Here is a 12,600-nt window from a genome sequence, read left to right as displayed (position 1 = left end):
GAAAAAAGCTTCAGATATCAGAGCTACTACGTTGCTCTACTTTGCCTGAACATTTATTATGAATAATATACATAAATACCTACTTGTAATATTGGTTTTCAGTGTCTGGCTGTTGATCTGTGAAGACCCAGACACTGAAAAACGTTCTTGATACAGATTAAGTCTATGACAATGAGAATCGTGTAATGTCGTAAGACACGCACCTAAACCAGATGACGAATCTTTCGTGTCGTGTGACTCTCGTAAAAAGCTCGGAATAGGTAAGAGATTGGTGATGTGTGACAAAGCTTAGATACCTTCACAACCTATTTTTTATTTCCCCTATGAATCACTAACACGTAGATTAGATAGATAATTTAAAAAAAAAGGTAGATACATCTACTTTTCTTTTTGTTTAGGAGTAAATAATTCTGCATAAGACTTTATTATTTATTCAAGTGAAGCATCAAATTTTTTTGGCATAGCACACTTTTATGCCGATCTCCCTGGCACAGTGGTGAGGCCTGTGAACGCGTCTTCCCAGCTTGGAGATTATGGTCAAATTATCCTGTTGGGAGATGCCTTTAGGCCGGCAGTAGAGTGTAATAGGCTATTGATGATGATAAACAAATAAGTATTCGGGATGTATCCTTTGTGAGCAAAATTATTGTATATTGTCCTCTGTTAAGTACTATTCATTTTTATCTCGTTGAGAAAGTTTCCGGTATCTTTCAAAGCTATTCACATATTCACCCTTAAAATATATTTTATTCTTTAACTAAACCGTACAAGTGCTTCCTGAGTAATTATTAAACTGAAGAACCTCAATCAAAATAAAATCAAAATTGCATAATATAAAATTTGCTCGAGCAATTTATCAGGGGTCTTATCGATAAAAATAAACGTTTTTTTTTTAAATTGTATTCACTTTATTTTGTTCAAAGATAAATGAATCTAAAAATTTAAAAAAAAAATAATAAAATTAAAACAACGAATTAAAATTAAGTTACATAATCTGTTTGTCTGTTTAATTAATGATGACAAGTGACTCAAGTGACAAATGGCAACATTTTTGAGTGCTTGCTTACACGTCAAATGGTTGGAACGATTTCTGAATAAATGTTGCTAAAAAGGCTTTAAAATTTTATAAATATTGTAAATAACTGTTTATTAGGAATTATTAGTAAAGTAGCTATTTATTTGGATGTATAAGGCAAAAGATTCCAACATTCCTTAGTTGTAGAAACTAATGTTTTTCTAGGCTAAGCTCTAACACAATAATGGGTGAGTGAATTTACAAGTTATGTGCTATATTTACGTGATATTTCTTAGATATTATATTGTAGGACTGTTAATTCTTTCAGGCGGTTTATTTAGTTACTTCCGAGGGTTGTTGGGGGCACGGGAAATGAGGATTTTGATCCTGGGTTTGGACGGCGCCGGGAAGACAACAATATTGTACAAACTACAGGTTGGCGAAGTGGTGACGACCATACCGACAATCGGCTTCAATGTGGAGCAGGTCACATACAAAAATTTAAAGTTTCAAGTTTGGGATTTGGGCGGACAAACTAGCATCAGGTAAGTTGAGGTTACATTATATCGAAAAAAGTTATAACAGCAAAAAGTATAACCTTGTTTGTAAAGATTACCGAGTTAATCATGGATGGAAATAATGTTTTTACATTCAGCTTCCTCCGAATAGTCTTGGTGCCCTGTTTATTTGTTTGCAGACTTTTCAGTTTTTAAAACATCTGAGATAACTTAGTAAAGACTGAATGAGCCAAAGTATAGTCTTAGCACATAATACAGGAGGATTTTTGACAGTTCAATTTAATGACTATCGCTTAAACAAATACTAGTTAAAATACTAGGTATCATCATCATCAATAGCATACAACATTCCACCGCTGGAATGGCCTCTCCCAACAAGTGTTTGCCCATATTCACCATTCTAGGCAGACAATCTGGGTTGGCAATTGCAGTAGATGTAGTAGTAGCACAGATGCTGCTGCCCCTTCTATATATTCCCATAGTTTCCTTGTACAACACCTGCGGGAAGAAGAGGGCTAGTGACGATTGTATTCTAATCTGCTGCCAAATATTGGTATTGACATGGCATCCCATATATTGTATATCCATCCCATATACAGTGTAAACTCTTTATAACGAAACCCAAAGGACTGAGCATTTTTTGTCATTATAGAGAGTTATTGTTATATGGAGTGAACAAAAAAACATGGATTGACTTAGTTTAAAAGGCTTTCCAATGTTACTTTTCTTTTCTCCCTTTTCAATCGCACATATCACACAATCCGTTTACTGGCCATGTTAACAGTTTCAAAGTAGGTGTAAGTCGTAAGACTGATAATACGATAGGTACCCAGGTATGCTTGGTCGAAGACTATCCCTTTGGTAAAAACAATGCATCATACTGCACGTGTTCAAGGCAATTAAGGATAACAAAAGCTAGACCAATCTCGCATGTTTCGGAGCTTCCATGTCTTTTGTTACCTGATAACATCACATAAACAATAATACCGATAATAAATATTTACTGTCTACAAATATGAACACATTTCTTCATAATAGAGAATGGCGTATCACTATAAAGAGTGTTTTGATATGTGGGTCTTAACGCAAACCAACCAAGTTGGGCTCAGGAGTTTATTGTTATAAAGGACCGTTATAAAGAGTTTACACAGTATATAGTAGATGAAAATGAAGAAAAACACATTTTTTACAGGCACTTTTGCAATGTTAACATTAAGAAGAAGCGTAAAAGACTCTTGTTACTCAAATGTATGAAACCTTGTATTACTGTTAGAAGAAAACAGTTTTCAAATAAATCATCGTCAATAGCTTAATCAACATTCCACAGCTGGGCATAAGTCTCTCCTCTCCAGTTTAGTAAATCAACCTTCCATATTGCTTGAATGTAGGTTAGCATTAACATACTTGTATATTATCACTTGAGTGATAGTACGTAAGCGGTGATAGTCCAGCAGGTAGAAGCTGGACTTTACCTTTGGGGGGCCGAGTTCAAATCCAAGTAATTCAATTATCACTTGATTCAACGGTGAAGGAAAACATCAAACCTGCATGCCTGTGGGTTCTAAATAATTTTCTCAAAGATGTGTGGAGTCCACCGCTCCGCACTGGGCCAGCGTGGTGGACTACTGCTTTAACCCCTTCTCATTGTACGTGGAGACCTGTTGCCTGATAATGGGTTTATATGATGATGATGATAGTACATGATAGGAGTGAACGTTGTTATTTCTTACCTTTGGTTTGGCTGAAAAACCCTAACAATGTTTAAGTCAAGCTAACCATAAACCTTGTGAGCAGTAGTTGAACATGCGAAGTATTATATTAAATAAGTATTACAACGTTCCAAATTTTGAGGAAACATTTTCAAAAATCAGTAACCCCAGATTAAGGGGCTTATGGCCTCAAACTTGAATATCAGCAGCCAACGTCATATCCTTCCAACTTCCACTTTATGGGCAATAGAGTAATACAAATGTGGAATGCCTTGCCTGAAGATGTCTGCAGGATCACTGAATCAGATTAAGAATAGACTGGATAAATATCAAAAAGACAAAGAGCGCAAGAAATGATATAGACGCATCAGCGAAAGCTGCTTTAGTCTATTATATAATAATAATAATAATATTAAACCCTTTACCCTATACTTAGTTCTAGTTTAGGCCACACCTATTTTTTAATATATATCAATTACTATCATTTACTTATGTTTTTTGATAACCAAGTGTGTAGTTATCTGATTTTTTTACACAATGATTCATGCATATAACAGAAAGTTAATTTGTTTCAGACCTTATTGGCGATGTTACTATGGCAACACAGATGCAATAATATATGTTGTTGACTCAGCGGACAGGGATCGAATAGGAATATCTAAAGATGAACTAGTACATATGTTAAGAGTGAGTACTTCATGTTTATCATACCTTAAAATTAAAAGGAACAACCTAGTTTACTAGGGTGAAGTATAGAAACAAGTAACAGTGTATGTAATTGTGTATATTTTCTCTAAATCCTGACTTTTTTAACTTTTTAAGAGTAACAATCCAATGTAAGGCATACATTGTTTTCATCACGGCCGAGTGGCGCAGTGGGCAGCGACCCTGCTTTCTGAGTCCAAGGCCGTGGGTTCGATTCCCACAACTGGAAAATGTTGGTGTGATGAACATGAATGTTTTTCAGTGTCTGGGTGTTTATCTGTATATTATAAGTATTATGTGTATGATATTCATAAAAAAAATATTCATCAGCTATCTCAGTACCCATAACACAAGCTACGCTTACTTTGGGGCTAGATGGCGATGTGTGTGTATTGTCGTAGTAAATTTATTTATTATTTATTTATTATCTACCTCTAACGATTTATGCAGCGCACGCCGAGATAGCTTTCAGATGGCAGATTTTATTCCGATTTATTTCAAACTTATAAAGATATACCAAGCAGTAGTTTTTGCGTGAAAGAGTAACAAACATCCATATACACATTCAAATTTCGCATTTATTATATTTGTAAGATTTCCAATCATATTTCAACTGCAGTGTCTCGGATTTTGACGGCCGATTGGCGCGGGCGCAGTGGGCAATGACCTCGTTTTCTGAGTCCGAGGCTTTGAGTTCGATTCCCACTACTGAAAAATGTTTGGGTGCTTATCTGTATTTTATAAATATTATTCATAAAATTACTCAGTCCTCTTACTACCCAGTGGCGTGCATAGAGGGTATGCACAGGGTATGCAAATAATATGAAATTATGAAAATCTCCAGTACGAACTATAAAAAACTTAAGCATAGGCATTGTAGGAGTTATAAAAAGCCTACCATTAAGTATTTATAAACCATATAGGAGATTTTCTTCATTTTATATGATCTGCATACCCTGTGCCATTGGCGTGCACGGGGTTTTTGACCAGGGTATGCATAAGGAAGGAGAATGGCATAAAATGTAAAAATCCTTCACCTTTATGAGTAATACGAAATTTTTAGGGTATGCAGGGTAGGGTATGCTTTTGCGCATGTATGAAGTGCACGCCACTACCCTGTGCATACCCTCTATGCACGCCACTGTTACTACCCATAACACAAACTATGGTTTGGGGCTAGATAGCGATGTGTGTATTGTCGTAGTATATTTATTTATAAATGTTCAAATATTCTCATTTATATATTTCAGGAAGACGAGCTAGCGAACGCCATCCTAGTAGTCCTAGCCAACAAACAGGATATGGCGGGCTGCCTCACCGTCGCCGAGGTGCATCAGGCTCTAGGCCTGGACGCGCTGCGCGATAGGACCTTCCAGATATTCAAGACCTCCGCAGTGCGGGGGGAGGGGCTCGACCAGGCGATGGACTGGCTGTCCAACGCGTTGCAAGCTAGGAAATAACATTGAGGTACATAGTGTTTCATATATAACCAAATTGTTTTTTTAATTATAAAATGAAATGTAAATACACTTTATTGTACACCTGTTAGGTGTACATGTACATGTATACATGAAATTATATACAATAACACGAAATATAAAACAGTCGTAAACAAACAGTCATTGTAGGTACAATGAAATCGGCCTTATCGCTAAAAAGCGAGCTCTGCCAGGCAAAAGAAAAAAAAACTTTACTCAAAGTCAAAATATAAAATTCAAAATATCTTTATTCAAGTAGGCACATAGTTGGCACTTATGATGCGTACATTACATAAAAAATGTGTACATGGTAGTTAGATGATGGCGACAACCATCACAAATTCGTAAAACTAAAGATACGAAGTCAAGCTACTACCACTTATTCTATAGGGTTAGGTTGAACACAGGTAATATCAAATACACAAATAAAAAATATAACCTAATTATAAAATACCGATCATTATATCATGCAAACTATAAGTCAAAAACGGAAAGCGAAAAAAAATCAAGTTAGGGTGACATAAAAAGCTTTTTAAGAAGTCTCTTGAATATCAGTAGTGACTGCGCCTAATTTCAAAGGGAAGAGAGTTCCATCTTTCCAGCTTCAACCGAAGAGGAATAAGAAAGGAAAGAAGTACGAAAGGAATGGATTGAACAGAACCCAGTAAAGGGGAAATAATTGTCTACGGGGTTAAAAATTAAATATTAGTTATTGTCTATTGTATACAGTATAAACATTTAAGAAGGTTTAATGTAGAGTAGGAACCTTTTTATAATTTTTATTAGTGTGTTTTTACCTACACTTGGACATACTCACAATATATTTATAACAATACTAGTTGTAGCCTGCCACACTTCGCTGTGGCACATTGTGATTGAATGGTTGAGAAAAATAGATAAAACAATCCTTGATGCGTATTATATATCATGCTAAAATTTCAAAAATTAAATTTGTAAAATTTATTTAACAAACATGAAACTTTTATTAAATTTTAAGTTTGTGGGAATTTTAGTAAAAAATTTTAATTTTTTTTCATTAGCACCCCCGTAACCGATTTTGTTTAAACTTCATTCAATACATTCTTGTTTGCTCATAACATAGCCCTAAGCCCTTTGACTTTGACTTTAACGGAGCAACCGTAAAAATCTATAGATTTATATATTAGAAGGTATTTGTAAGACAACATATTAATCTATATAAACAAATAGTGGATATAAACAGTTGCCTTACAAGAATTGGTCATATGTGTCATCTGCATATCGTCTGCGAAAGGTACAGAAGTCATTTGTGGGATTGAGTATACGCTTTTATAATATGATTCGTAAGGTAATTTTGGACCTACCAATGCATAAGTTAAAGAATATGTTAAAACACATTTATTACAGCGAGGTTATTATACAATTGAAGAATTTCTTAATGAAAAGGTTGCTTGGAAGCATCCAGCTCCGCTTTCATCTCTTCCAAGAAAAATTAATGTTAAAATGTAAAATGTAAATTGTTTATGTTGGAAAGGAGAGCAACAGCTGAGTTTCTTGCCGGCTTCTTCTCGGTATCATTATGTTATGTATGGGAGCCCTCATACATAACATAATGATGTGTACAGAAACAATAATTAAGTGTAATATAAATGGATTGTATACGTTTGTAATATTCCGTTTCAGATATGCAGTGGTTTGAATTTGAAGACATCAAAAACAATAAATTGAACGCGTTTGTGAAGGTATAGTCAAGTTAACGCATTAGGGTAGCGTCGGCGCCGACACAACTGCAGTCACCTCTTAACCCACCCCCTTGTTAGTAAACGTGGCGTAACGACGGAATACGCAGTGTTGGCCAATGAATAAGAAATATTAAGGAAGAGTTTTTTTCTAGTAATAAGCCGTTGCCCGCATTCGTGTTTTTTTTACGGTTTTATTCAATTCCCTTGAGAACCGTTTGTTGTCCAGCAGGGCTCAGCACAGGCAGGGGACAACAATAAAACATAAAAAATAAATAAATAAATATACTACGACAAGACACACATCGCTAACTAGGCCCAAAGTAAGCGTAACTTGTGTTATGGGTACTAAGATAACTGATGAATAATTTTATGAATATAATACACATTAATACTTATAATATATAAACACCCATACACTGAAAAACATTCATGTTCATCACACAAACATTTTTCTAGTTGTGGGAAACGAACCCACGGCCTTGGACGCGGAAAGCAGGGTCACTGCCCACTGCGCCACTCGGCTGTCTAATTAAATCCCTCGATTATATCCACTGACAGGGGATAATATGCCCACCTGCTAAATCTCTGAAACATGGAATAGGAGAAGTTTACCCCACTTTATTATTACACATATATTATTTGGATATTGTTTCCACTTATGCTCCAGTGCTCTGAGAGTTGATAAAGCTGTGGGAGAAGATAAATTTTTGTCCTTTTCCCTGGGAGATAATTGTCTCCTGCCCATACTATCCGTACTGGGATAAGATATGGATAGCTTATGTTACTCTCCGCCATTACAAACACAAAGAACAAAAAAACACACTTTCGCATTTATAATATAAGCTAGTACTAGGATTTTTCAAAAATAGCTAAAAACTGGCGTAGTTCTCTCTTTTAGTATCGACTTACTTTAGGGTGGCGTTTTTTTTTGGTAGCTATTAAAGACGGACCGAGTTTGCTATTACAATAAATGTGAAATGACAAATAGTTAAAATAACAAAAAACTTTAAAGATTTTGTTTAATAAAAGAGTTTGTTTTCAATCAGAAGTGCACGATTTTTTAAATAATTCATTGTAGAAACAATTTTTGGCTGTCGATGATACGCTTTCCTGTAGGTGCAAACAGGAATTTTATTTTAAATATTAATCACTTTTTTCCATTTGTACTTTTTGTCATTGATTAACACAATAATTGTAATAGAACTTGACCCCCAGGTCCCCCACGTTCTTAGTCATTGGTTTTGGAATACTTTATCGCTTTCAAATGTCAGAACGTGAATGCGTTCATACTCCAAGTTCATTAATAAGGGGGTTGAAATCCTAAGGTTGCCTGGCAGAGGTTACCAGCGATAAGGCTGCCTTTTGTATCATAATTTTTAAGTTTCTGCTTTTCCTGATTATGTTTAATTAAATAAAAAAATAAGCGTTAAAATCGCGATGAATTTAGAGAACAGATGTCAAACCATAAACAAAAACCTCAGTTTGCCGCTTATTGCCTCTATGCGTGTTAAAAGAAATCAAATCTCGGTGTTTTCTATAATGAGAGTCATACTATAGACACCAAATATAACTTCGTATAATATGTTTCTCAACTAAGGCCAACCAGAATAGATATTTAATGTAAACATAAAGTTTATTTAAATTAATTATCTGTTTTCATTGGCCTTTGTCTACCCCAAAATAATTTCGAATGTCCGCTTAGTATAGACATTGAATGTAAAAATCTTTAGGCAATTTTGTATAATAATTGGAATTATTCAAGTTAAATAATTGTTATTTATGCAACTGTTGTTTTAAAAGTCGCTATTAGAACACGAATTTGGGTATTATACAAGTCATTATCTACACCCATAAAACGAATCCTTAAGTTAGCCACACTAACAGCTACTTTTCTACTAAGGCATGCGAAGTTCTAAAATGAACCACGCCTGAATGATAATGTTCTTTTTTCAAAATTCGATACCACGCATCGAGCAGTAAAATAAGGCTGTCTTTTGAGTAAACCCTTTGCGCAGAAGGATCGAAAAAAAAACCAGAAGGAGTGTTATTATGAGAAGAATCGAGTATAGGATTTGAAGCATTGGGGTAGATAAAATACTATTAAAACAGCTTTCATCTGTGATCTGCTATTTGGTTGATGCGTCCTTGGCATTGAGGCGATTACTATATTAAGTGAGATAGCATGCGTCTCTTGTTGTATTTTAAATGTAAATCTAAAGCAACAAGGTCTATATTTCACTGTCGTTTACAATAGAAGTTACAGCGAGGGCATAGCTACGATTTTAATATTTGCAATGAATTGTGATATTATGGTTTTTTAGCTTTGCGCTATTCCTTTTACTGTATAAAACTGTACTGTATAAATAAATAAATTATTTTAACGGATGCATGGATTTTTATTTTAGCTTTAAAATTATATTTTTAGTTGGAAGGACATCCGTTAGAATAGTTTTATTTGGGGTGAAAAGTAAATCTAGTATTTGCCTTAGAATCTGGTTGCAGAATTTAAGCGACAGCAAATACTAGACCAAGCCGCTTACTCAGCGTCCGCGATGGCATGTAAATAAATGACCAATCACAAGATGCGCTGGTTTAGGATATTCTTATGATTGGACGTGCTTAGAAAGAAAGAAAATGAGCGCCGCTTTCTTCACTCCATATTTCTCTATCTGACTTGTCTTATAATGTTCACAATACTTTCATTACCTTTTACTGTACAGTATGTTTAGAAACGTTAAAAAAAAGTAAAAACCAAAGATTTTTTAAAGGTTTAATTATTTTCTTAATAATTTAAAAATAAACTATACACTAAAAAGTAACAAAACGATTGTTTACATTATAAGACAGGTAAGAAAGAGACTTTATTTCGGACTTTATATGAAGACGCACCAGTTTATGAGAGTCTTGTGATTGGACACAAGAGAGACGCAAAGTTATACCCCATCGAGGATGTAGACGCATTATATCTTTGCCGTAAGCGAGGCCAGCACTGCCGCGTCCAAACTGCTTCCTTAGCGACGTTAAAGTTTGCGTTCCGTGAGTGACCAATCACAAGGCTTCCTCGAAATTTGCGCTTTTGTTATTGGTTGCACGTTGAGCCCGCAATTTTGAACGCTGCTTAAACGTTGTAATTTGTGTCTTTACCGTTACCTAAGGCTAGCTAAAGCCATTTACTTAAGCTAAGGCTTTCAAATTAGCGTCCTGGTAACAAACCATGTTGTTTGGTTTTGCTTTAACCCTGCCTGACCGCTGGTCGCCTTTGCCTTTGGCCTCTCACCACTAGGTCTCACCAGGCAGGGGATGACCGCAACGGCGAGTAAACCAATCTTCCCACAACTTAACATATCTTCTTCCCAACCAGGGAAACCCCTACTTCACGAGAAATGGCAAAACCCAGTAACAGTGGGCGGTTGAAATCGCGTGAAGGGGGCTAAGCATCGAACACGCTTTCCCTGCGAGTGTGAGTGCAGAATTATGATGATTTTTTTTTCTTTATTTAGAGTTTGCAGTTGTAGGACGGCTCTGCGACGCATTTTATGTAGATAATTGAAAACCAATTGTGTAGTAGGCGACGAATGTACTTTATATTATGGTGCTTGTCGGTTTTACACGAGTCTGTAAAATAAACTAAATTAACTGTAGTACGTGTTGTCAGTAATGACTTACAGCCTGGAAACTAACTGCGATTGATAAAAGAGCTAAGAAGCCTGAATCATCAGATTTATCTTATATCGCGTTATACCAGGGGTTCTCAACCTTTATTAAGCTCGCGGCGCACTTACAAGTTGAGAAATTTCAAGCATTTACCTAGTCAGTTGAAATAGATAGGTAGATAGGCATAGAAATAAAAGTCCACATTATGAAACTAGCCCATAAATGCGATGGCTGTGCTTAGTGATCTCCACAGATTTGTCAACGCGTGGGGCAAGCTTATAGCGATGCGACACCGCTGCAGATTATTATTGTAGAACTCTTTCAACGATGCCCAGGTCGGGAAGCCCTGCGTTATACAGTCCCTTACATCTATGACCCTCAATACCCGAAGACCAGTTTTCAAACATTACGTAATTACTCAAATTTGACTCCAAATCATAAACGACAGCCGCGGATCTAGGATGGGCTAAACAAACTAAAACACCATCGTAATAAATTATGATTATAAATAAAAATCATATAATGTAATATAGTATAATGAAATAATGCCCGAATGAAGGTTCTGTATGTTCTTAAATCTGTGCCAGTCGTATTATGTATTTGTGAGTTTTAGATGTAACTTATCCCCAACGCTGGAGAGACGGGCAACACTAACCAGTTTCTGCCACGGTTGGAACGAATCGTGGATCTGGGACTGAGTGTCGTATTAATGTGTCTCTTTATACTATGGTACCTATCCTCTGTTCTGGAATAAGACTTACTTAATGCTCTAAATAATTGCTTAGTTTGCTTATGGACTAATCTGGAACTTACTATATTTTTCCAATGGATGAAAAGAATAGCAATACTTATATACTGGTCAATTTAGTTTAGTTTACGTGATCTGTGTACGGTCGAACTAGCGCCATCGTAGTTTAATACGGTTACAATAAATTAATTTTAGTTATTAAAATAACAATTAATTAATATATATTTTGTATCTGTGACGTTAAGCAGGCTATCGGTAATTTATATTGTATCGCAAGAGAATATTATTGTTCTATAATATTATATTATTGTTGTTTTATTTCAAAGCTGGGGCTTAAGTCTGCTTTTGCAATTGTGACTCAGTGGTATTAGCAGACTTGGAGCCCTGGTTAGTGGCACCTTTATTGTAAGACTAGCGGCCCCTCGCGACTTCGTCTGCGTACAAATCCTTGAACAGAAGCCGATGGAGACAGTTCCCAGCGCGAAGTTAAGATCTCACCAGGACCACGATCTCAAAATAGCATGTTCATTACCAAATGTTTTTATTTATATAATACCCTGACCGAAAACTATGCATTCCACTGGCTATAAGGGTTCTAAAACGAGTCGAAAATTTTAATTCATAAGTATATTGTTTCCATTATTTTTAGGTGATGGTGATAAATATTTATTCGTTTACTTAATACTAAAACTAGGACGGTTTCAAACGTGCACAGATCAGGTAAGGATTCTAGCTAGTAGTTAACATTTCAACTCCGGACCACGAGGTCCTGGTTTCGATTCCCGGCTGTTAGGTGTTGGGGTTTTCTGTTGATATATTCTCTGGTTGTTAGTTTTGCATTGTTCAACCGTCTTGCCTCAGCAAGCACGTTAAGCCGCAGTTCCCACCAACACAGCTAGCATGGGCAGGAGACAATTATATCCCCGGGAAAAAAATATAAATTAATCTTCTCCCACAGCTTTATCAACCGTCAGAGCACTGGCACACATGTGGAAATAATATCCAAATAATATATGTGTATTAATAAACGGGGGTAAACTTCTCCTATTCCA

General features: G+C 35.8%; 1 protein-coding gene across 1 annotated transcript; it reads left to right on the top strand.

The window, feature by feature from the left end:
* Positions 1 to 1,068: 1,068 nt before the first annotated feature.
* On the top strand, positions 1,069 to 7,485 carry LOC120623725 (ADP-ribosylation factor-like protein 1). Its single transcript, XM_039889917.1, has 5 exons — positions 1,069 to 1,263; positions 1,344 to 1,560; positions 3,818 to 3,929; positions 5,198 to 5,414; positions 7,088 to 7,485. Exons 1-4 carry the CDS (start codon positions 1,260 to 1,262, stop codon positions 5,405 to 5,407), a joined length of 543 nt encoding a protein of 180 aa, XP_039745851.1. The 5' UTR covers positions 1,069 to 1,259; the 3' UTR covers positions 5,408 to 5,414; positions 7,088 to 7,485.
* Positions 7,486 to 12,600: the final 5,115 nt, after the last annotated feature.

This window comes from Pararge aegeria, chromosome 5 (genome assembly GCF_905163445.1).
Source record: "Pararge aegeria chromosome 5, ilParAegt1.1, whole genome shotgun sequence".
NCBI lineage: Eukaryota > Metazoa > Arthropoda > Insecta > Lepidoptera > Nymphalidae > Pararge > Pararge aegeria.
The sequence above is the reverse complement of the archived record's forward strand: the minus strand, read 5'-3'. Positions and strand labels throughout refer to the sequence as shown.

What these genes read in the sequence shown, in the direction of transcription:
- LOC120623725 (XM_039889917.1), top strand. An exon ending in GGCGGACAAACTAGCATCAG is followed by an intron (nt 1,561 to 3,817) that starts GTAAGTTGAGGT and finishes AATTTGTTTCAG; the next exon opens with ACCTTATTGGCGATGTTACT. An exon ending in AACTAGTACATATGTTAAGA is followed by an intron (nt 3,930 to 5,197) that starts GTGAGTACTTCA and finishes TATATATTTCAG; the next exon opens with GAAGACGAGCTAGCGAACGC.